Below are 26534 nucleotides of genomic sequence, written 5' to 3' on the forward strand. Positions count from 1 at the left end.
ATTCCCCCTCGAAGATTTCAGTTTGTTTTTCATTTGAATTATTCACGTTATAGATCACATTAAAAGTGGAAAAAGTTCAGACATGATTTATCTTTGTCTCATTCCTTTACATCACAAAAATCTGGCATTTTAACAGGGGTGCGTAGACTTTTTATATCCACTGTATATAGAATCACCCAAAATCCTCTAAAAAAACAGGCCCAACTGTTGGGAAAACATAAAATATGTCAGATCTGAAAGGAACCCAAACGCAGACCGGATGAGTGCAGTGCAAAAATCTATTTAATATGAGAGGGGGAGATCGGCGAAGGAGAGGGGAAGGTTTGAGGGCAGGAGCAGGTGCAGGGTAGTCATGGGCAAGCAGAGGTTCGGTACACGGGCTGGCGGCGGAGGCACAGGCAGGTAGTAGGCAGAGTAGTAGTGAGCGGACAGGAGGTTGGTACATGGGCTGGCGGCAGAGGTACAGGCAGGGAGTAGGCAGAGTAGTATCAGACAGGCAGGAGGTCCGTACACGGGCTGGTGATGGTCGTCAGGAAGATTCCTATAATCACAGGGAGACAAGATTAATTGAGATCGAATAGCAAGGCTATCTCAGGAATTAGTCATGAGCCGTAACACATACGAATGTGGATCAACGATCCGGCAGGGACGGGTCGTCAGGGCTCCTCAGATATACAGCCGGTGATGAGCCGAGCAGGAACAGGTGTGTGATTGGTAATAGAGATCAGCTGGCACTGGCTCTATTCCAAAGAGTGACGCCACGACCCTTAATGCGTTGCCCCGACAACCTGAAGTAACCAAAACACGGCACCTCAAGGGAGGGAGGACATGACAAAATATTTTAAACAATTGAGGAGCTTTAAGAAAGATTTGTACCAGAGAAATGGGATGTATCCCATTTGCACACAAAATCTTGTAACTCCCCACAGCCATAACTTGTCACTAGTCTGCATTTTGTATATATATTTTTATATGAATGGGTGGGGCAAAGGCTGAAACTGGGTAGAGTTATCCATTAATTAATCTAAAGTATTTAGTCGAGCTATGTGCCCACACAACACTTTGTGACCAAGGGAACTGGAATAGCCCCAGGTTATTCAAACCTGTCTCTAATCAAAGTGACTTAAAACTGCCTCACCAAACACTTGGTTGCAGTGGTCTGTAACTCCATGCTCATATGGCTGCTATGTTTGTGCTACCTCTACTGAAATGATGGCCTTTTTACCTGACTTTTAACTAATCTGTCTGGTCCAATGCCATTCCTGCAAATGCACCTCCTCTGAGGACTGGAATCATGTTGTGGGTGGACTTTTCAAGTGATCAATTAGTGGGTTGATAATGGATGCAACTAGTTGTATATTGTGTTGTGTATTATTTTCTGTTCCTTTTCTTTGTACAATGGAAATATATATTGTGTTTGATGTACATTTCTCAAAACATAAGACCAAAATAAGTAACTTTTTTACTGTCTCTTCGATTTAATTTGGCACTCTTTCCTTAAATAAAAATTATTCTTTAGGAATATTCCACCTAATCAATGCAAGAGAACATAACATGAACAAGAGTTCAAGTGGTTCTTAAATAAGTCTGAATTTGTTCCACAATACATAGCGGTCTGTGTGCGGTTTGTTTTTACATGCAAGCAAAGTTGTCTTTTCATTCGGCAAAACAAAATGTTATATTGCTCATGGATGTGTCATTGTCTGTGTTTAACTTTTTGTTAAAATTGACATTTTCAAAAATAATACTCAGCTCGGGCAACCCACAGACACAATAACAAAAGATGTTTGTGTATTTTCATGATCCTTTGCCAATAGGTTATCAGTATGTTCTGTTCATGTTTTTTTGTATTACATATTTTTATACAGTAATAGAGGATTTAATTATACCAAAATGCCTAAAATTTGTTGTGGTCAAGTCAAGCAATACTCAGAGGGTCTATGTAAATTGACTTTATTCTTCTCATGTTACATGGAGAATAGAAGAACAATTAAATCCCTAGTTGAGAGATTTTCAGAAAGGTTCATCCGAGAGCTTCACTCTTCATCATGTCCATTCTGTGAGAGAAGATAAATAAATAATCAGATGTAATGACCTAGTGTAAACATTTAAAACATAGTACAATATTCTGTGGTTCGTCAACTATGAATTAGACACTGGGGCACCTTGTTTGAGTGTATTGAATATAACATAACCATCAAGTATTAAAACAACTGTGGTTAAATTGTTACTAATCAATTATGTTAATAATTAAATATGTCCAGTATTTATAAAAATAAATAAAAATGTGTTGCTTGACATCCACCAAATATATCTTGCTTTTTGAAGAAAGAAATATTTAACCCAAATGTATTTATTTGTTTAACATAAATGTGTTCCCCATAATGGGAACAGGGAGCATTCAAATGTATACTCATATCAATGATACTATGAGTATTGGAAATAGAAACAAATAAATACATTTTAGGTTGGGACTGTCTTCATACATCTTATTGTGATAAGAACTGACCTGGAAGCCAGCATGACAGCTCTTGGTTTCACTCCTCATCCTTGCCTTTCTGTGGCAGATAAGATGGATTGTTTATTATTGTTATTATATGCTGTATTGGCTTTTGAAAGTTTCCATGCATTTCTAATAGGAATCTGCTAAATTATTATTTATATTTTTAGCCAATTAAAACTTTGCATTGAAACTATGTTACTGACCTTGGAGCTGATATCACGACTCTTGGCTCTCATCTTGTTGACCTGAGACTCAGCAATATCAGCCCTCTCCTCTGCCTCATCCAGATCATGCTGAATCTTGCGGAACTTGGACAAATTGGAATTGGCTTGTTCCTCCTGTAGAACATATTAGATGTGATTCATATTTTTGCTAACAACTATTATAGAATTACAAATGCATCAGTTCAACAATAGAAGGTTTTACACTCACAGCGTCCTCTGAAGTTCTCTTATAGGATTTGACTTTCAGCTGCAGTTTGTCCACCAGGTCCTGCAGACGGGACAAATTCTTGCGGTCCTCCTCCGCCTGCACGCAAGTACATGTAAAAATGTATGTGTGCCTTACATTCCATTCACCATGTTAGAATTGCAATGTCAAATGAAATTAATCTACCTGGTAGGTGAGCTCCTTGATGCGTCTCTCATATTTACGGACTCCTTTTACAGAGTCACTGCTCTTCCTTTGCTCCATTTCCAATTCACCCTCTAGCTCTCTTACCTAGAAAAGATAGATGTTAACCCACCATTTCCAATTAGGTTGTAAGTTACCAGGACTGTTAAATGTTGAAGCTAAAAATATGATAAAATATATGAAATGTGACATTAAATTAAATTAATCGAAAATGTCGCTTAGCCTCTTACTCTGGACTCCAGCTTCTGGATCTGCTTTTTGCCACCCTTCATGGCGATTTGTTCAGCTTCATCCAGGCGGTGCTGCAGGTCCTTAATAGTCTGCTCCATGTTCTTCTTCATGCGCTCCAGGTGAGCATTGGTGTCCTGTTCTTTCTTCAGCTCTTCTGCCATCATGGCAGCATCTGTTATGGCCTTCTTGGCCTTTTCCTCAGCATTTCTGCACTCCTGCACAGCCTCTTCCACTTCATTCTGAAGCTGGGTTGTGTCGCCCTCTAACTTCTTCTTCTGGTTCAGTAGACTGGTATTCTGCACATACCGTAAATGTATATATGTATATATATAGTACCTCTGTATACCTCAAGTAGCAAACATTTCTGATTAACATAATGTTCAGTTACCTGCGTGTGCAGCAGCTGAACTCTCTCACTAACATCCAGCAGTTCCTGCTCGGCCAGTTTGCGGCATCTCTCAGTCTGCTCCACCAGGGACCTCAGCTCATCCAGTTCAGCCTGCATCAGGTTGTTGCGTCTCTCCATTATGGCAATGTTCTCTTTCAGTTCATCACTGCAACGAAGAGCATCATCCAGCTGCAGTTGAGAATCCTGTAAAGAGAAAAGAAAATGTAGATTTTGTTTTACATTTGTTTCACCTCGTATTCTGGATTGGGGGGGTTGCAAATGCAACATTTATTTAGTTTGATTGTGTAGAAATAATACCTTTAAATGGGAATGGAGACCCTTAAGTTGCTTCTGGGCTTCTGATGCCTGCCTATTGGCCTGGCTGAGTTGAATCTCCATCTCATTGAGATCTCCCTCCATCTTCTTCTTCAGCCTGAGAGCTTCATTTCTACTCCGATTCTCTGAGTCCAGGGAGCTTTGCAGGCTATCTACCACTCTTTGCTGATTCCTCTTATTCGTCTCCATCTCCTCATCCTTTTCAACCAGCTTCCGCTCAATGTCAGATTTCACCTGACTAAACTCCAACTGAGCTCTCAGGATCTTGCCCTCTTCATGCTCTAGGGTGGCCTATGAGAACAAAGCCACCCATAATTTATGAAAAATCTTCAAAACAAATTTGTTTAACTTCCTATTTATTGACTTTTACTATATTTTTCAGTTTCACCTCAGCTTCCTCTAGAGCAGTCTGTATCTCAGCCTTCTCTTGCTCAAGTTGTTTACGGAGTTTCTCCAACTCGTGGATGCTCTTACTTCCCTCACCAAGCTGCTCAGTCAAGTCAGAAATTTCCTCTGCATTGGATTGAAAAAGGATTGTACATCAGAATATTACTTGTCTTAATAACATGATAAGCTTTATTTGAAGGAGTTGTGCCAGCAATTCTTATGTTCTTACCTTGGAGGTTCTTGTTCTCTCTCTTCATTGTGTCCAGATGATCCAGGGACTCCTCATAAGAGTTTTTGAGTTTGAAGAGCTCCGTGCTTAGAGATCTGGCCTCTTTCTGAGAGCTCTCCAACTCAGCTTGAGACTCCTCAAACTTCTGCTTCCATTCAGCCAGGACCTAGAAATTACATGGTTTAAGCTGGTTGATAATAGTCTAGAAAAAGATTTTACTTTTTGTACAGAGAATGTGAAATGTCTTGATCCTCACAAGCCAACTTCCCGCTTTTACGTATTCTAGTTTTTTTACCTTGTCAAAGTTTCTTTGCTTCTTGTCCAGAGCAGCTGCAGCAGCGTTGGATCTCTCTACGTCCACCATGAGATCTTCTATCTCATTTTGAAGTCTGTGTTTAGTCTTCTCCAGGGATGAGCATTTAGCATTAACAGCTTCAACAGCTTCTTCTGCATCCTGCAGACGCTGAGCCAGCTTCTTCCTAGATAGACATTTCAGAACAGCTGCCTGTTTTCTAACTGATGTAGGCCCATATGTAATGGTTGTACATGAGGTAAAATATCTGTCCGTCTTAATGCACATTTGGATTTTTGTTATTCATCAAAGCTTGAATACCTGAACCTTTTGAAAATTTTGAAAAGATTTAAGAAAAAATGACTTACTTTGCCTCCTCCAGCTCTTCGGTCTTCTGGATGGCATCAGTTTCATACTTGGTTCTCCACTGAGCAACCTCAGCATTGGCCTTAGACATGCTGCGCTGAAGCTCAGCCTTGGCCTCCTGCTCCTCCTCATACTGCTCCCTCAGCAGATCTGAGTCATGACGAGCAGACTGTACTGCATGGGCAAGTGCATTCTTTGCCTGGATTGGAAATGAAACAGAATTGAGAAAGTACTGCATGCTTTATAAAGTAAAACAGGATTACTCCTTAGTGTAGGTACCTTGACTTCCTCCTCCAGTTGTCTCTTAAGGTCTTCAATTTGCTGAGTGTTGGACTGTTTACATCTGGTCAGTTGGGACACCAGAGAATCCTTCTCCTCCAGCTGTCTGGACAGTTCACCTGTTTTCACGCAATGAACATAAAATATTCCTTAACAAACTGTTTTTTATGGTTATGAATTGTGACTGTTATTGTGAATGTACAAATTTTTGGTTAATATACCATTTTCAGTTTGAAGTTTAGCTTTCTGTGTGGTGAAGTCATTGATTGATCTCTGTCCTTCTTCAGCTTTAGTCCTGTATTCACTCATTTGGTCCTCTAATGTGCGGCACATTTTCTCCAAGTTTGTCTAAAATCATTTGTTTTGAATGTCAAAACTGCATCAATAGTTTGCGTTTTTAATAACTATGCAATGGCGAAACCTTTTACTGATTGGTTAAAGATACCACATACCTTAGATTTAACAATCTGCTCCATGCTGGAGACCACATCATCCAGCTCAAGCCTGAGCTCACTCTTCTCCTTCTCCAGCTTCTGCTTCACTCTCTGAAGGTTGTCAATTTGTTCTCCCAGGTCAGCTACACTGTCAGCATTTTTCTTCCTCAGAGTGGCAGTTGTAGCCTCATGCTGCAGAGTTGCCTCTTCAAGGTCTCTACGCATCTTCTGGAACTCAGCCTCCCTCTTCTTGTTCATCTCAATCTGGGCAGAAGTGGCTCCACCAGCTTCTTCCAGCCTCTCACTAATCTCTTCCAGTTCTCTGGTCAAGTCTGCCCTCTGTTTCTCCACTTTGGCACGGGCAGCTCTGTCAGCCTCCAGCTCTTCCTCCAGCTCCTCAATGCGGGCCTGAAGTTGTAGGTATTACATTTTCTGGTCAAACAGAACAGTCTAGTGTAAAAAAAATTCATTTATTTTAGTCTGCAACTATTGAAATACCTGCAACTCCTTCAGTTTCTTCTGAAGCTGGACACTCATTGCCTGCTCATCCTCAATCCTGCTGTTGAGTTGGCTTCTCTCAAAGTCATTCCTGTCAAGCAAAAAACATATTTGAAAACTTTCTGTCCAGCAATTTATTCATAGGGTTTTGTGGGTTGTGGTCTTACTTCTTAACTTTTTCTTCCAGTTGCTGCTTGTCATTCTCCAAGTCCATTAGGCTCTCCTGGGTCAACTTCAAGTCTCCTTCCAGCTTTCTCTTGACTCTTTCAAGGTCCATCCTCACCTTTTTTTCTTGCTCCAGAGACCCTTCAAGCTGATACAAATTTCAATTTAACAATATCTGGAGTAACCAATTTTGTTTTGTTTAGATATTCCTATTTGATACTCACATCATCAACTTGCTGTTCCAGTTTGGCTTTGGCCTTGGTCAGTGTGTTGACCTTGTCTTCCTCACTTTGTAGGTCATCCAGTAATTGCTGATGTGCCTCCTGCAGAGCTTTCTTCTCCTTGGTCAGCTTGGCAATAATTTCATCCAGGCCTGACATCTCCTCAGTCAGGTTTTTAACCTAAGAGAACCGAAGAATGGAATTCCATTTTTATTCAAGCCAAATTATTTGAGTTTCAACATCACAAAATGAGTAATTGTTTTACCTTGTTTTCTGTGGCATGCTTTTCCTTCTCCACTTTAGCCAGGGTGAGCTCCAGGTCATCAATGTCTTTCTTAAGTTCAGAGCATTCATCCTCCAGCTTTCTCTTCTTAGCAGTCAGCTCTGAATTCATCTCCTCCTCATCCTCCAGTCTCTCTGTCAGCTCTTTGGCTTTGCCCTCAAGCTGGATCTTGCTCTTGATGAGACCCTCACATCTTTCTTCAGCATCACCAATATTGTCTTCTTGCTGTCAGTGTGCAAATATATTGTAGTTTTTAAACTGTTTGCTGTCATCGTATAGAGACCCTACAAATTATACATATGCTCTGCAGGTTGTGCATATATTTTTCTCTCTTCTCTCCATTTTCCTATTTCTGCAGTTAGTTAAGAGCTAACTATGAAGGAAGTTTTGACAAAGAATGTGGCTGCAGCAAAGTAAATGTAGTGTATTTAAAATTACTTACTATTTGGACAGTGAGCTGCAGGTCATGTTTTTCTTGGAGAATGGAGATCATCTTTTCTTCCAGTTCCTTTCTACGTGCTTCAGATTTAGCAAAAGCCTCTTTAAGCTTCAGGAATTCTTCCTTCATGTTGGCCATTTCCTTTTCATTCTCTGCTGACTTCAGCAGAGGTTTGATCTTGAAGTACATCTTCATCCAGGGCCAGTTCTTGACACCCATGAATGCACGGATGTTCCATTGGATCACAAGCAAGGCATCCCTGTGAAATGTCAAGCTTTTTATATACTATAACCTTTTTAGTTCTCCACTATGTTTACCATGTTTGCCATGTTTGCCATTGTTATATATTATTGTCATATATACCTGCGATCAACAATCTTCTGGAACTCAATTCTGGCAAGTAAACCACGTGACCTTGACTGGAGATTAGTGATGATGAGAGCTAGACGGTCATCTCTCATCTCCTCAAGAAGACCAAGAAGACCAGCTTTGAAGAACACCTAAAGATGCACAGTCTTTAAAAACATGAAGAGAGTATGCTGCCATGCTTTTAAATGATAATATGTAAGTACTACATTGTGGCTCTTTACTAATTAAGATATAATATGTATTTCTTGACCTATATGAACTAAAGATATGACACATGGTAAGCATGATCTGTGGAATATTGGCATCATTGGCATGTTTGTCACTGTTCAGATTGACCTGACCTTGTTTTGCTTAAATACTGCTTGGACTGCCTGTACTTGCTGCTTTATCCATCCTGGTCCAGAACGTCTTATTGATTTTCATCTATTTTGAGAACTTACCTTAGTGTGTCCTAATCTGTACTGGGTGTGGTCAATGTCCAGAGAGCCCAGGAGTTTTTCTGCTGCCTTCATGTTGTCCATGAACTGACCCTCTGGGATCGCATTTGGATTAAGGATGCGGTATCTGAATTGTATTCATAAAACAATATTCAAAAAGGGAAGACCTGAATAGGTAGAACATTTAATTTGTTTGTTTTTTAAATACATAAGCATGTTTACCTTTGTTTGAAGTCAGCATACAGGATCCTGTTTGGGAAGCCCTTTCTGCAGATCCTGATACCTTCCAGCACACCGTTACAGCGCAGCTGATGCATGACCAGAGGATTCTCCATGGCCCCAGGAGTCTTGGTCTCATTGGGGATGAGGCAGCGCACAAAGTGGGGGTGAGTTGACCTTAGGTTGGTCATGAGTTTACCCAAGTTCTCCTGTAAGTATGATGAAGTGTACATTTTCCATTAGTGACTGAGTCTTCGGGCACCAAACAAGTGAAATTCCAACAACATCTCACACTTTGAGGCAAAATATAATACATGTATTAATATTCTGCCAATCATCATAAATTAGCCTGTATTCATTTAAGACCAGATTTACCCTGTGCAATGCCGACACAGTCTGGAAGGAAGAGCCTTTCTTCTTCTTTCCTCCAGCTGCTTTTTCTTCAGCTGTTCAACAGTGAAATTATTCAATTAGGAAATTAACATTACCATTGTGTTAATTTTAGGCTATTTATTATGTACTTTGTGACAACTGCTTATGTAAAAAGGGCTTAATAAATACATTTGATTGTTTGTTATGTATTTTAGTGGTTTGTAGTCTTTGCAGATTCAAACTCATGGTACCTCCATCTGCTGCAGCATAGCTTGCAAAGAGGTTGGCCAGGAACTTCAGACTTGACTTTTGGAACAGTCCGACCACAGTCTCATTCAGTGGATCCTTGTTCTTGACTAGCCAGTTACCAATGTTGTAGTCAACAATTCCAGCATAGTGAACCAGGGAGAAATGAGCCTCTGGTCTACCCTTAATCATCCTGGGTTTCTGAAAGCATGCATTTTTGCCCAGATGGGTGTCATACAGCTTAGCTTTGAATGTGGCATCACTGGCCTTGGGGAACATGCACTCCTCTTCAAGGATGGACATGATACCCATGGGCTAGGGGAAGGAATGAAATTATTATTTCTAAAGAAAAAACTGTAAATACATGTAATAATTTGTCATGGAAGACACCTCCTGACAAGGCTGCTGACACCAACCCTTTCAATGAGCTCAATGCAGGCTGCCAAGTCCATGCCAAAGTCAATGAACTCCCAGACGATACCCTCTTTCTTGTACTCTTCCTGCTCCAGCACAAACATGTGGTGGTTGAAGAACTGCTGCAGCTTCTCATTAGTGAAGTTGATGCACAGCTGCTCAAAGGTGTTGAACTGAAATAGAAATGTAAGTAAATGGCCAAACTAACTAACAATAAGTACATATAATCTCTTTAAAATAGTTTTCCTAGCAATGCAGCTAAACTGTATGACTGTACCCCAAAAACAGAATGCTTAGGGGTTGAACTGCTGTTAAAAAATTAAGATTGGTGTCAGGATTCGTTTCTTTGTCGTGTTTCCTGCTCCAGACTACAGCTCCTTAAGATTCTGTGTGTGCTCACTTCTGCACATTTGTCAAAGTGGTGTGTTCTTTATTATGTGGCAGTGTTACTATAAAGATTACAACTCAGATGTAATTACACAGGTGGTTAGAACAAAATTTGTTTTGTCCCATTGACAAATTTGCAGACTGCCCTGCTTCTGCTACGAAAGAGAAGGTTGAAGCCCCACCAGAAATATGAGGTAGGCTACATGTAAATCAAATCACAAGAAGGCTAAAGACATGACGTAATTTATGGGGTAGGAGGGCAGTTAGCTTTGTAAAGAACACATAGACAAACACATGCACAGAACCTGATCCAAACATGTGCAGAAGCTTCCAGACTTCTTACATCAGAGATACTTTTGAGTCAAAACCAAAGAAAAGACAGATTTGCAGCCACTCTCTTAAAATACAATTTCTGCAATTAGCTTTTCGACTAGCTCATCTTGTTCTCAGTGCTCCTCTTTTTTTTAGCAATCCCCAGATTCCCCAGTATATTCCTTGGCCAAAAAACAATACAAAATAATTTTGGTATGAGTATAGACAACTTTTAAAGTGAGATTTTCACTGTGTCTTTACCTTAGTAGTTTTCAGCTACAATGTTTAAGTTTAATGTGGCTTTATTATTGAACATATATCTAACACTCACATCAAAGATCTCAAAGCCAGCGATGTCCAGCACACCGATGTAGTGCTGGCGAGCGTTCTTTGTATCCAGAGTAAGGTTGATTCTTATCACCATCCAGAGGAACATGTTCTCGTAAATCTTCTTTGACAGTGCACCAACAGAGTAGTACACCTATCACATATTGAGAAAAATTTCATTATCAAAACATAGGCTCAACATAAATGCATCCTTTTTCTCAGACACAGTTTAGGTCTAGTCCTGGAATAAAAATCCAGCATCAGAGAGATTAATATATGAACGCCATACAGAAGTTATATGCAAACAATTATTTTGACACTCACCTGGTTGACATTTTGACCTTTGGTCACCCATTCATTTCCTACTTTGACCCTTGGGTGACACAGCCCTTTGATCAGATCAGCAGAATTCAGACCCATCAGATATGCGACTTTGTCACAATCTGAAAAAGCAAAACTGTATGTTTGGAGGAGGCACTGTGAACTGTCAGTTCTTTTAAAGGTGAGGTTTTATGTCCTCAGCACTCACTCTCAGTGCCATCTGCCTCTGCTTGCTCCTCCCTCTGCTTCGTCTTGAACTTCATGTTGCCGTAGTGCATGATGGCACCTGTCAGCTTATAAATTCCATTAATCTCCTCTTGGGCAAAGCCCAGCACTTTAAAGGCATCCTATATATGAAATAAAGGCCATTGTTTGTATTACTAAAAATGTTATTGTAAATATATGAATGCAGTGAGTTACAATAGTATTTGTGACAGTGACTTTTTATTGCTCAATACTCCAGCCTTTTGTATTTGAAATGAAATGCAGACTGTTTTATTTGAGCAATCATCCACACTGATTGAACCAGTTAGAAATTAAAGCACTTTTAGAACATCAGCACACCTTTTTAGGGAACCAAAATGATTTGCATGAATTCAGATATATCCAGAAATCCTAGCAAGCAGTGTCCATATCAAGCTTGTGACTGTACAAATTTGTTTGATGCATTTGTTTGTTTTCTCCAGATAATTTTATACTCAATAAGAAATGAATGGTAAATCAATTAATGTGCTTATGTTTCTTAACACAAGTACATTAATGTGAATGCTATCATTATCATTATGCAAGTTTTTGGTTTTTCCTATAAATTGGTTCCCAGTTCACACCTACACAACCAGGTGAGGGTAGAAACTAACCAATTAGTAACCTAATTAGTCAATCAAGTACAAGGAGAGAGCGAAAACCTGCAGACACACGGCCCTCCGTGGAATTGTTTGGACACCCCTGGTTTAGAGGCATGATTAAAGTTTGCATAGTGCCCCTTTTAACTTTATGGTCATTGTATCATTTAAGATCAAAAGTGCCCAAAAACAAGAAAAAAAATGTCACTGTCAAAATTCTTATGTAATCCTAAATATATTTTACTCACATCAGTTGCCATCAGCTCGTCTGCATCATTAATGGAAGTGACAGCGATCTCTCCTTGGGAGATGAAGGCGTAGTCATAGGGATTGTTGGTGATGAGTAGCATCTCTGAACAGAATAAAACGACAATTTCATTTGTGTTCAAACTGTGGTAAAGGTCGTAATATAATAAAGCCTACCCAGTGCTAAGGTTCAATTAGAAAATTGTCATTATGCTAACAAAACAATAATATTATAAATAGATGGCGAACAAAATTGCACTGCCCTCTCTACACCTTGGTACTTTTACTAAAGAATATATCAAAATATATGGTGAAGAATTCCTCTCAACCCAGCTCAGAACACAGATTGGTGATTTAATACACACCCAAAAGTTCTGGTTTCTTTTGTGACAGGATCTGGTAGAAGATATGATAATCTCTTTCAGCCTTGAGCTGGAATGTTACACGTGATTTCTCCAGAAGATCTGAAACAATACAGAAAAGATTAAACATTAAAACATTAATGTGTTTCCTATTAAATAGATCTGTTCGATCCAAAGCAAATGGAGTATTGTACTCACAAGTCTCAATGTCAGCAGACGCAAGTTTCCCACTCATTCCAAAATGAATCCGGATGAATTTACCCTGCAAATTTTATGCAAGTATTGGTGAGCGCATCAGATCTGAGGTCAAGTAGGATCTGTTTGAATCTTTTTTTTTCAGCTTGCATAGTGTAATGGAACTTATGGATAATGCCAAAAGTTTAGTCTGGTACTCTGGGCAGGCTCCATCAAACACATATGAAAGAAAACATTCTATTAAAACAGGGTCTGTTGCGTACACCGAGTCCCAAAAGAGATTAGCTGACATCATGACCACTAGGGGGGGTCCTAAAATCCTTCAGATCCTAACAAAATGGAAATACAGAAGGCCACAGATACAACGAACATGCATCATGTGAATTGTAATTATTTTATACTATACTTACAAATCGGGAGGAGTTGTCATTCCTGATGGTCTTGGCATTACCAAAAGCCTCCAGGGCAGGATTGGCCTGGATGATTTGATCCTCCAGGGTCCCCTAGAAGCCAACAGCCATGCATTGTTGAAATGCATGTGTAAAATTCAATGCTATATAAACTAACAAGCGATTTTGTCAACATTTGCTCATCCAACTGTGTATATACCTATAATTAAGTATAGACAAGTTAATAAAAAAATATATTAGACCTTTTTTTCTTCTGCTGCACTTTTCTTTCCACTAACAGCTGCAATGCTGGCAAAGTACTGGATGACTCTCTTGGTGTTGACAGTCTTTCCAGCACCGGATTCTCCACTGGGATTGAGAATACAAATATTGATGTCTTAATATTTTTTATTTAAAGCTATTTACATTAGTTTTAAATCAATATATACATTCCTGAAACTAAATCGTTTCCAGCTGAAAAGACTTAATATAATAAATAATACAAATAATGCACTATGTATTATATGTAGTTATGAAGTATATCATCTTATACTAATCCAATTGATCACAAAAATAGTTTTCTAAGTACTGCAATACATACTGTGCTCTGGTTAGAGGTTCCAACTTTTAGATGTTTTCTTTTATTCTATGTTTAAGGGATAGTTCAGGCTTGGCCAGTAAGGCCTTTTTCTGCTTCTCAGAGTCTGATATACTTGTGGCTATTATTTTATGTCTTTGTGAGCTGTAAGACAAAAGTTTCTCAACTATCAAGCATTTGCACATTTTACTAGCGTTAGCACAATGACTTGAGGTCTACAGGAAAAGCTAGCATACTTCCACTCATTGCACAAAACTAAGTTTATTCTGGAGCCAAACCATACAAATGATTTTCTGGAGTTAATCTGATAGTGTGGGGATATAGATTAATTAAATCATCTTGGTTGATGTACTTACGTGATGAGAACAGACTGATTTTCCCTGTCTGTTGAAAGAAAAATTAGTAAAATGTAAATCTGTAATATTCCCATTGTAATTTTCCACATCAGTGTAGTTAAAGTTATATCCTACCTGACAACATGTACTGGTAGGCATTGTCAGAGATGGAGAAGATATGTGGAGGAGCTTCACTCCTCTTCTTCCCTCTGTATGCATTGACAACAGACTGGTCGTAGACTGGTAGCCACTTGTAGGGGTTGACAGTGACACAGAACAGCCCTGAGTAGGTCTGTGGATGACAAGAAGGATCCACATTTAGTTTAATTTATATAATGTTTTATTTGATGTAGATGTTGGCAGGCAGGGCACTTACGTAGATCATCCAGGCTGCATAACGCTCTTTGAGGTTAAACAGCACTGCAGGCTCGTGCAGGAAGGTGAACATCGCCATGTCCTCAATTTTATCAAACTTTGGCGGGTTCTGTGGGTGGACGTCATCTTCCTTCACAGTTATAGTCTGAAAGACGAGCAAATTAAATAGTTTGTATCATATTCCAGGTGCTGAGGTATTCACATCCTAACTCATCATATGTTCTGTGTTGTATTTACCTTTCCAAACTCAGTATTAACAGTGACTTTGGCCCCGTCTCTGCTGGTGATGATTGCCTTGACATACTCAACCTCAGGGTCAGGAACATAGCACTCTCTCTTTATGTCAAAGGCTCTAGTCTGGCATTCCATACGCTCCTTGTCTGACTTACGCAGATAGGAAGCTGCGCCACCAAACTCCGCCATTACTGCATCACCCATTCTTGAATCTGTACTGCCAGGAACAACATTGAATACATACAGTACATATTTAGATATTACACAAACATGTTCTTACTATAGTAAAGATGCGTTGTACAAAACATACAAGTTGTATAGATTGATGAGTACAGCTAACAGAAATAAAACAAAAACGTTTTCTTTAAAAGGGGCAATTGTGAGTTATAGCTTGAATTTTTGACCTACAAGTTAATAATCGCCCTCCATTGATTCTTCAAGAATTATAAACATATGAATTGGCTTAGTGGGACAACAGGTAGTGTTGCGCTTAGAGCATCCGAACATTAAACCAAAGGTCAATTCTAAAGCTTGCAAAATGACAATCGGTTCTTGAGCAATACCCTTTTTGGACAGACTGATTGTCCCTCAAATGCATCACATTTTAAATTGTCTGAAAGGTTATGAGTTGCCACAATCGACGCGCCACTGTAGCAGTACTGTTGCCATATCTGAAAAGGGTGCCAGTTAATCACTCTGGAAGAGCGTTTGAAAATTTAATAAAATGTGATAATGCATCGTTTAACTTTTGTACCCAAGCAGGTTTGGCAATCAAACACTCAACAGTCTTAAAACATAATTTGGATATTTAAGATGTTCGATCCTTGCACCCATAGTTCTGTATATGTATTTCCTTCATATACAGAACAGTAACAGGGGAGGGCAGTTTGCTTTCTTATTTTTTCAACCTGCTTTAAAGATTTAATGCAAGCCTCTAGGAGGCATGTAGTAGAACTGCTATTTTAAAAGATGATGATTCTTACCTGTTGTTGCTCACTCCTTGAATGCCTTTGATGGAAAAGATCTCCACTGAGAATTAAAAATACAAAGAACATCATCATCTTAATGTCTCACGTGGTCATGACAATTGTTATATTCTGTAATGATTCTCTTTGCATTCCTATGCAGACTGTCTCTATAGGCTTACCTTCAGGATGTCAGGTTCCCTGTGTCTCCCCAGGTCCCCATCACTCTTTATATTGAGGGTTTATTGGCCCTACATGGAGATAGGCTATGTCATGACAAAAATTAGACTGAATATTTCAAAGAATCTGTATTTGGGTCTAGAGGTGTACACCTCTTTGACCTATCAGGTTACTTGTAACAACAGGCTATTCCGGGATAGAAAGAGAAGCAGAGAAATTGGCTGCATAGAAATCCCACTTTATCTCTGGGCAGTCTCAGGCACTGTAGTCAACTGAAATGCTAAGCATCTTTATTTGACCAATGAGAATACATCAAATGATGTGATATTTTGCGGATGTAGCATACTTACAGTTAGTGCATTCGTCTTACGATATGTTAGACAACCCATATGTCTTTTAACATAAGTTAAAAATGTGAAACCATAAATAATGTACAGCAATTTTGGTAAAATCTGCTCCCTGCTGTATTTTCCTTATTGTGGACACTTGTGGGGATTTTAGTCATGGTACCCCATGATTTTGGTTTGTGAGGTGTTATGTGAAAGTGTTGTGGCAGTGTATAAACTCCTTGCCTGGGTTCTCATGAGGTCGACAAGTGCAGCTGTCTTCTGTTTACCAAAGACAAGGTCATCAATATTCTTTCCATTGTCACTGGGAGTAAAAGCTCTTGTGTTGTAAGTATAACACTAGACGTAGCATTGTTTTCTTCCTTTAGGTCTTGATGACAAAAATAACCCTGTAAAATTGCAGTGTATGATCAGTATGTGAAGTGCACATTAGATACATTAATTTACTAAATGTATTGTATGTTAGAGATATTAGAGATTTTTTACAAATCAAATAAAAATGGAAATTGTTAAGATGGAGACTTCTTACTGAGGTGAGATTTTTTAAGTGAATATCCTGTGTAATAACACTATGTAACACAATTTTTGTTCCTGGGTTGTAAATGTTATTTCCTAATTGCTTATGCCTCAAAAGTATAGAAAAATTGCTATTATTCCCCACAAACTTTGCTTTTGTGACCAGGACAGTGATATTTTGAAACATATCTATTTCCAAAGAGAAAATGGGCGAATTGGTGTATTTTTGTTCACATAAAGTCATCCAAATGAACATGTATTGATACTAAAGTAATACAAAAATGACTACAAAAGATGTAGAAATTAGTAGTTTTTCGAGATTTACGATTCACTTTCACAAATCAGCCCCCAAATGTAGTCTCCCATCATGTTCTCATTATACTGTCCTTGGTAGTGGTGTTCAAAGTCCAGTATATCCTGGTGGAAGCACTCGCCATGCTCCTCCGAGTACGCTCCCTTGTTCTTCTTGAATTTATCAAGATGAGCATCAAGGATATGGACATCTTAGAGGCCATTGTGCCATAGTTCTTCACCAGAGTCTCAATCAGCGTCACATAGTTTTCAATCTTGTAATTGCCCAGGAAGCCCCGAACCACTGCGACAAAGCTGTTCTGAGCCGCTTTCTCCTTACTAGTGAGTTTCTTGGGGAATTCATTGCACTCCAGGATCTTCTTTAGCTGTGGTCCGACGAAGACACCGGCTTTGACCTATGCTGCCGACTCCTTATCTAGAGCTCTGACAGTTTGTTTCAGTGGTGGCATCAGCACCTTCCGGGGGTACCAGTGGCTCCCACTTGATGTTTTTCCTTCCCACAGAGAACTCGGTCGGCTGTGGCCAGTCTCACCTGTGGTAGTGCGCCGTGGTGTCCCTATGCAAAGATTGCAGGTAAAACTGCCATGGAGACCCATCAGGATTGCCACCATTTTGAAGTCACCTATAACCTCCCAGCCATATTCATCATACTTCAAGGCATCCGGCAAGGTCTTGCTACTGTTGTATACCTGTATTTATACCACTATTTATATTACTGTAAAGTTCTAGAAAATTCACCCAGCACTGAATCTATCTAGAATGTACTGGAAAATATATTAATTTCAAAATATCACTGTCCTGGTCACAAAAGCAAAGTTTCTAGGGAATAATAGCAATTTTCTATACTTTTGAGGAATAAGCAATTAGGAAATAATACTTATTACCCATGAACAACATCTTTTTTTTTTATTGTTACATGGTGTATTAAGTGTTTGATGCTGGCTAGTCAGGTTTTTAAAATGTGTGTACAATATGTAAGGTGCTGACTGAAGGAGCATAAGGTCAGGATATCTGTCAGTTTATTCATCTCTACTAGCTGTGTACAAGGTGACAACATTGTGTTTGTCATTATCACTACATAAAGTATCCCTCCTTAGACCTGTTCAGTGCAGATGAAGAAACACCTTCGACCCTAACAACTTCACACCTTGGGCATTCAGTCTCAACATTCCTAAATTAGATTCCACATAATGGTTGGTGTCCAATTCCCAGTTGTCTGTAAATTAAATCCCAGTCACAATAAAATAAAATATATACAGACCATAACCCCTTAAAAATGATAAGATATGTAGTGTTTTCTCTGTCAAAAAAACAACCAAGTGATCTTTAGCTTGAAGATAAAGCCTTCCATCAACCTGTATATTTCAAGAATTTAACTCTAACATACTTTTTATTACATTCCACTACCAAGGACGCTTTCAAGAAAGCATTTCATTGCAGCTTTTTTACGATGCATAATCGTCTTTACTGAAGTCATGATTGAATCTGTGGTGTGAAAAATCTGCATTGTAGCGTGAAAGATCTGCATTGTAGCATGGTTGACATTTAAAGGTTATTTCCGATTGACCTGACGTATGCAGTGTTTACTGTGAATTCGTTCTCAGCGAGCATGGTAACATTGCGTCTAAATGTCAGTCGAGCTGCTACATGTACACAGATCTTTTTTGTTATGGATTGAGTCAAGCCCTTAACCTCAAAAGCAGGCTATTCTAGGCTCAACCTTTCTTCACACGTCCTCATTCTCAGCTGTCCAGTCTTCTCGCATTCTCAACACTCAGTACTGTCTGTCAGCCAGAAGGAATGATGGCTGGACACCTTAGTACTGTTCTGCTTTTGAAGCATGTAACTGGACCCTCCATTGTATTTTGAAATCTGCACTATCATTGGGATGTCCATGCATCGGTTGTGATTCAAAGGTCATAAGAAACACACCTCAGTGTTATCACTACAGTTTATACTCTGATGCTATTAGGCTTGTGTTATACACGTACTGGTTGCAAGCAGCAAACTGACTTTTAAATGGGTTTTAAATGTAACTAGTTTTATAATTTCTTTTTAAGGTTTGCAAAAAAAAAATATATATATATATCCTTAATATATATATATATGTAATTCTGGCAACTTTGAATTAGATATTCATGTAAAATTCTGTTACACTGCATTAGTTCTGTTGGGAAAAATATATTTAATTTCTGTGAGTTACTGGTTATTAAGAAGTGTTGCAGTGTAACTTACTAACAATTATCAGTATGACATAAGTATCCTGTTTGGACACAGGCAGTGGCTGTGTAGTATTACCTTATTACTATGTAGCATTACCGTATTACTATTAGGATTGCGTTATTACTATTAATATTACTTTATGTATTAGGATTACCTTATTACTATTCAGATCGCCTTATTACTATTAGTATTTCATCATTACTATTAGGATGACCTCATTGCTATTATGATTACCTTATCACTATTAGTATTTCCTCATTACTACTGGGTTACCTTATTTGTATCCTTCATCCATCTCTCCTCGGTGCAACTCCACATGCCAGACCAAATCTGGTGTCTGAGAGGCCTCTTGTCCAGGACACCAAACATGATCACAGGCAAGAGCATACAGGTCAGGATAGAGGGAGCAATGAATTCAGTAGCTCACAATACAAAGTTAAAGAACAATATCAGCTTTTAACATAACAGCAATCCGAAGCACACAGCCAAATCAATCAAGGAATCAAGCAACCTGGAATGGCCCAGTCAGAGCTTGGACCTCAATCCTATAGGAAATCTGTAGACTGACTTAAAGAGGGCAGTGTATAGCAGATCCCCTCGCAATTAGACTGAGCTTGAACTATTCCGCAAAGAAAAAAACGAGTAATGAACTATGCAATGTTGACAGAGAACTATCCAAAAATACTATCCAAAAAAAAGTGCTTCTACAAAGTATTGCAACTTGGGCACTAACAATTAAGTTATTTTTTATTATTCTTTAAGATATCAAGATTCTACATCAAAAAAGCTTAGTTATCAGTAAGGGTGTGTAGACTTTAATATCCACTGGATATACACTAAATGGACAAAAAATAATAATACTTTATTTGAAAAAAAGAAAAGTGATTCAGGGTGTTTCTTTCTTTTGATGCCCTTTCTGTGACAGAAGATATGTACAGATTTGTTTTATGGCTAACCATGGGTGTCACATTTGAATTACTGCAAAACAAATTTACAACCCAGTCCTTTTTTAAATACTTGATGTGTAATTGTCTTTTTCTCTTCAACTACAGTCTTTATTACAACTATATTTTATCCAAATAATATTGTGTACTGTCTCACAAGCTACCACATAAAAACAGGATGTACAAACTACAACCAACTGACATGATATTGTTTAATGTTTAATGATATGTTTAGTAAGTCGTTTTCCTCTTATGACAGATATGTTTGAAATATATAGCAATATATTTCATTTGATGTGTGTGTATATATACGCATCAATATATAAATATATTTAAAATATAATATTACTTAACATTTGATAATAATGATAATTACTAAAACAGAAATGGAAACATGGAAGTGTGAAAAATTTGTTTATCTCATTTTGTAATCAATTTCTTTGCCTGTATATTATTCAGGTTAAAGCAGCCTAATCTGCAATTCTGAAAGTGCATGCACGTGTGTATTAGATTATATGTGCACACGCAATCTAAACATGAGACGTTGCTGGGCACTGATTAAATGCTAGTAGTAATACTATGGGCAACAATACTAATAACTTATCTCATTTGCCTTTGACACAAGTTATGCTTCAGTTTTTTATGCCAAACGCACTTCATGTGTGCGTAGCCAAAGAGCTCTATTTTTATGTTGTCTATGGCAAGCTGGCATGAAAATATTGCTATTTTGCTCTGCAACATTGACAACACTCCAACAGTTTGAGTTTTGGAAAATGGATAGATCTATCAGCAATGTAACAAGGTAGCTGTGAAGTGAGCTTACAGTATATTTTGAACTGTGGAATCTGGGTGCTAAAATTAGACTGAGCTTGAACTGACCCCCAGCATACATCAAATGTTATTAGCTATCTTAGTTGCCTGATTTAATTATATTAAAGAAGGCCATCCATTAGGCAAAGATCAAGGATGTGGAAATATTCTATATTGAAGAATGGTTGGTGATCCATTTTTGAAAAAGACAAATGAGTATAATGACTATTTCAAAACAGTGGTGCCAATCATTTTCCTTGATGCAGCTGTATTACAGATGTAAATGTTTCCCAATTCCCAAAGCATACAGTATATTAGGTTGGCATCTGTATTTTTTTTATACCATATTTTTTTGCTAATCTTTATCAAGGATATCAATCATTTTGCGTGACTGTGATATATTTATGCAGTGCTAAAAAAATGATTCCAGCAACATAAATGTTTCTCCTACCACATTGATTATTGTCTGTGTAGCTCTGTCATCATCCTTAAATGTACATTTTGTACTGCAGTTTGTGCTTCGTTTGCAAGTCGATTCGATTGTGGCCGATTCGAAGTGTGTGCCTCCACACTACAACGTTAGTGTGGAAGTTTATGATTCTTACCTGTTGGACTGGTGGAAAGGATCGCCACTGAGGATTAAAAATACTAAGACCTGCCAGCTAGGTGTATGCTAATTTGTGCCTTATCATGATGTGGCAATCGTGGTTGGTGGGGCCTTTATCTAGAATTATCTGTAGTCTACTCTGTAGGCTACCCCTATGTATTTACTATAAGGATGTCCAGACCCCTATGTATTTACTGTAAGGATGTCCAGACCCCTATGTATTTACTGTAAGGATGTCCGGACCCCTATGTATTTACTGTAAGGATGTCCGGACCCCTATGTATTTACTGTAAGGATGTCCGGACCCCTATGTATTTACTGTAAGGATGTCCAGCATCCCGCTTTATAAAGAGTGTTGTCCAGCCCTGTATGGCAACCATAAAGAATGTATCCTTCCCCCATCTTGTTTACGTGTCATTTTTCCTTTTGTTTAGATTGGACAAACTTTGTTGTCTTCCTTCAACTGACCATGAAGCCTCATCCTCTGACACTGTAAAAGCTGGGGCCGGATGTCTCTCGTAAAATAAATCTAGGCCACAAATAGAGGAACACTTGCTTCCTCAAGCAACTCATACAGCTCTGGAAAAAATGAAGAGACCACTCTACCTTTTTCTTTGTACGCCTATGCTTCCACAATGACAGACAGTATTCAGCTTTGTAGACCATACCTTGTTAAAGCCTTGGTAAATGGCCTTTTATAGTTGGCTGTTGATTTATTTGCAGTATTTGTTCGGACAAATTAGCTGTGGGAGGTGACTAGTGAAAGTGCCAAGGTGTTTACAGAGCTAATGCTGTAGTCAACATTGCTACAACGTTCCCACTTTGGAGATGGTGAAAGTTCGTAGCTATCTAAAAAGTGTTAATCTAGTGGTTGGCAGCTGGAATTGAAGTGACCCTTGAGAGCTAAATATGCACTTCCCTGTCTTGTCAACTGTAAATTGTAGTAGACCTTTGACTCTTTAGACTTCACGCCTTGTGCCTTCTGAAGCTAAAACATACCAGTCTGACTTTGGAAGGTGGTTTAAAGCTTTGTGTCTGGCAGTGATTTCTTAACTGGCTTGTGTGCAAGTTGGAAGTTGGTAGACAAAAGGAGACATTGGAGTCTTGCTTGATGTACACATAGGGATCGATTTAATGAATAGAAAAAGGTGAAATTAAATAGTTGAATAATTCATGGTATGACCATCTTAACATAATGTTAATTAAGTAGAAGACAGAAAAAATTGTACAATCTGAAATTACTTTAATAGTTTACCATTCTGTTGAGGTTAACTTAGATAATGTTTTCTCTTCTCCATTTTTTTGTGGGAGGGGAGTATAACACCTTTGGGGAAATATTTACTATTTGGACTTTTAAGGCATAGTTTTGTGTACTTCTGATCATGAAAACTGTTTTTGGGTACTTTATCATATTGTAATGTACTCTGTCATGAAACTGTCTTTGTCTCTTACTCGTGAATACAGAAAAAAGGAGAGGGCTGGGATGAGCCACATAACATCAGGCATTGTTCAAACAGACCATTGCACAACTTGGGGCCCCAAGATCCTGTGCTTTTAATGTAGTTGTCAATATTGTATGTGTATACTGGTCTATTGCAACAAGGACAAGTGCTCAAACTACAGGTGCTGGTAATATAATTAGAATATCATCAAAAAGTTGATTTATGTCAGTAATTCCATTCAAAAAGTGAAACTTGTATAGTATATGCATTCATTGCACACAGACTGATATATTTCAAATGTTTATTTCTTTTAATTGTGATGATTATAACTGACAACTATTGAAAATCCCAAATTCAGTATCTCCGACAAATTTGAATATTACTTAAGACCAATACAAAAAAAATATTTTTGGAAATGTTGGCCAACTGAATATTATGAGCATGTACAGCACTCAATACTTTGTTGGGGCTCCTTTTGCCTGAATTACTGCAGCAATGCGGCGTGGCATGGAGTCGATCAGTCTGTGGCACTGCTCAGGTGTTATGAGAGCCCAGGTTGCTCTGATAGTGGCCTTCAGCTCTTCTGCATTGTTGGGTCTGGCGTATCGCATCTTCCTCTTCACAATACCCCATAGATTTTCTATAGGGTTAAGGTCAGGCAAGTTTGCTGGCCAATTAAGAACAGGGATACCATGGTCCTTAAACCAGGTACTGGTAGTTTTGGCACTTTGTGCAGGTGCCAAGTCCTGTTGGAAAATGAAATCTGCATCTCCATAAAGTTGGTCAGCAGCAGGAAGCATGAAGTGCTCAAACGTCCTGGTAGACGGCTGCGTTGACCTCGGACCTCAGAAAACACAGTGGACCAACACCAGCAGATGACATGGCACCCCAAAGCATCACTGACTGTGGAAACTTTACACTGGACTTCAAGCAATGTGGATTCTGTGCCTCTCCTCTCTGGGACCTTGATTTCCAAAGGAAATGCAAAATGTACTTTTAGCAGAGAACATAACTTTGAACCACTCAGCAGCAGTCCAGTCCTTTTTGTCTTTAGCCCAGGCGAGACGCTTCTGACGCTGTGTCTTGTTCAAGAGTGGCTTGACACAAGGAATGCGACAGCTGAAACCCATGTCTTGCATACGTCTGTGGGTGGTGGTTCTTGAAGCACTGACTCCAGCTGCAGTTCACTCTTTGTGAATCTCCCCCACATTTTTGAATGGGTTTTGTTTCACAATCCTCTCCAGGGTGCGTTTATCCCTATTGCTTGTACACTTTTTTCTACCACATTTTTTCCTTCCCTTCGCCTCTCTATTAATGTGCTTGGATACAGAGCTCTGTGAACAGCCTGCCTCTATGACCTTTTGTGTCTTGCCCTCCTTGTGCAAGGTGTCAATGGTCAGCTTTTGGACAGCTGTCAAGTCAGCAATCTTCCCCATGATTGTGTTGCCTACAGAACTAGACTGAGAGACCATTTAAAGGTCTTTGCAGGTGTTTTGGGTTAATTAGCTGATTAGAGTGTGGCACCAGGTGTCTTCAATATTGAACCTTTTCACAATATTCTAATTTTCTGAGATACTGAATTTGGGGTTTTCATTCGTTGTCAGTTATAATCATCAAAATAAAAATGAAATAAACACTTGAAATATATCAGTCTGTGTGGAATGAATGTATACATTATACAAGTTTAACTTTTTGAATGGAATTACTGAAACAAATCAACTTTTTTTGATTATATTCTAATTACATGACCAGAACCTGTACAGTGTGAGCGCTCACTCCTTGTTTTTATATAGCACACATAATGGATAGGTGAGTTATTCTCTATATTCAATCACATGCACTCACCTTAACCTGTCCTCCTGTCATCCTTTGTCTCCGTAGATTGACAGACTGCCCAGCCGTCTTCACTGCTCCCCCAGGCTGAGACCTCTTCCCTCACAGAGGCACATGGGCTCCCTGACAGGGGTTGAATGAAATACGAAAGGATATGTAGTTGTCTAGAATAGTAATGCTGGGGTGGCTTTCACACCGGAGGGTGTTTTTTGACAGCATGACAAAATGCAACAAAAAAGAAGGAAAGATAACTGAATTGTAACAGAAGGTTCTGGGCTAAATAAGCATAGCTTTGGCTCCCTCCGGTGGACTGTAACATCAATACAGGCTAAACAATAACATGAAGGCTGAAGTATTTCCATTGGACGGTGACCAATGTAAGACTCACTGGTTTGGTCTCTACCACACAGTTCTAAATACAAAGTGCTTCAATCTGCAATAGAAAATAAGACCTACCAATTTCCTTAGGCCTATAAAAAGTAAGGTTATATTTTTGTAGAGGTTCAAATATGAATTGGGTGGGTTATGTATTTTAATTTTAATGCTAACACAATGCATAACCTCTCGATCTAGACCTTCTGAAACTGAAATTTTGAAACCTGGTAAGGGGTGACAATGTTGCAGAACAAAAGTACATTCATAATGAGATTTCTGCTGTGAATGCATTTAGAGTAATTCTACAGTTGTAATAATGACAAATATTTTCTGGTATGAGGTTTTTTTTGATGAACAAGCCCACATTTAAAGGATGAATGCAAATAGGAAAAGAATGCAAATAGGATGCATATTCTTAAAGTTGTGTTTGTCAATTTGACAAATTTGATGAGTACTCCGGGCTATTCCGCAACTGATGGTGGGCTGCAGGCTTTCATAACCCTTTTAAGATTTTAAAGTGTTCATCTTAAATTGTTTCATCCAAGCAATGCATGAAAGCTCTACTGTATTTTCAGTTTGCTTGATTTTGATGATTGCCAAAAAAGTCCTACAGTTAGTATAATATCAAATATTGAGACAGAATCCTAAAATACTCAACACAATTGCATATATAACATGAATACATGTAAATGACCTTACCTCCAGAGTTTCACGGGAGCTGCCGACCTTGTTCTGAGCAGCCTGCTTGCTGTGGAGAAGTTTTTTTATTTGCTGTAGAGGATCTTGCTAATAATAGGACCTGATTCATGTCTTTGAGCAATGACAGTAATCACCACTCCCATTAAAGTCCACAATTCCTCACTGTAATAACACTCAAAACCTGCTCATTATCTGTTTACTATTATTTTAAATATCTTCACTATTAAGTTTGTTAATTAAAGAGAAGTTACATAGTATAATACACATTTAGAATATGTATTTTAATGTATAAAATTGTATCTACTATAGTTCGTTCTACTGGTGTTTACCAAAATAAAAATATTGAATACATAAAAACTGTTGTAATTGACATGAAATGTATGTATTTTTCAGCTTTGACCTTTTCAAAACGAGTGGAAAGGTTAATTTATTGGACACATAATACAAGTATTTTCAAAGAAATCTTTCCACATTTTATCTGACAAAGATTGTGTAAGTTAAATTATGTCCAAAATGGCTCATTTTTGTGAATGGTACACTAGGCGTATACAGTGGGGAGAACAGGTATTTGATATACTGCCGATTTTGCAGGTTTTCCCACTTACAAAGCATGTAGA

At 38.6% G+C, this 26534-nt stretch overlaps 1 protein-coding gene across 2 annotated transcripts; it reads right to left on the reverse strand.

Annotated features, from left to right (window-relative positions):
• Positions 1-1936: 1936 nt before the first annotated feature.
• Positions 1937-24947, reverse strand: LOC105019511 (myosin-6). Of its 2 annotated transcripts, none has more exons than XM_034289461.1 (42): positions 24856-24947; positions 19481-19555; positions 15812-15880; positions 15648-15693; positions 14668-14876; positions 14432-14575; positions 14191-14347; positions 14077-14104; positions 13386-13491; positions 13144-13236; positions 12737-12800; positions 12542-12640; positions 12179-12282; positions 11297-11435; positions 11092-11210; positions 10772-10921; positions 9744-9914; positions 9333-9642; positions 9085-9155; positions 8713-8918; positions 8494-8617; positions 8048-8184; positions 7688-7943; positions 7228-7470; positions 6966-7142; positions 6744-6889; positions 6577-6667; positions 6097-6486; positions 5866-5992; positions 5645-5763; positions 5368-5564; positions 5003-5186; positions 4708-4873; positions 4480-4604; positions 4074-4382; positions 3756-3959; positions 3367-3663; positions 3119-3223; positions 2936-3031; positions 2707-2841; positions 2510-2558; positions 1937-2057 (listed from the first exon to the last, which is right to left on the reverse strand). In XM_034289461.1, exons 5-41 carry the CDS (start codon positions 14866-14868, stop codon positions 2538-2540), a joined length of 5811 nt encoding a protein of 1936 aa, XP_034145352.1. In that variant the 5' UTR covers positions 14869-14876; positions 15648-15693; positions 15812-15880; positions 19481-19555; positions 24856-24947; the 3' UTR covers positions 1937-2057; positions 2510-2537. The 2 variants fall into 2 exon arrangements, with proteins under 2 accessions (XP_034145352.1, XP_028972251.1); XM_029116418.2 differs by having other exon boundaries at positions 14668-14881.
• Between the last annotated feature and the right edge of the window lie 1587 nt (positions 24948-26534).

This window comes from Esox lucius, chromosome 21 (assembly GCF_011004845.1).
Source record: "Esox lucius isolate fEsoLuc1 chromosome 21, fEsoLuc1.pri, whole genome shotgun sequence".
NCBI classification, from domain to species: domain Eukaryota; kingdom Metazoa; phylum Chordata; class Actinopteri; order Esociformes; family Esocidae; genus Esox; species Esox lucius.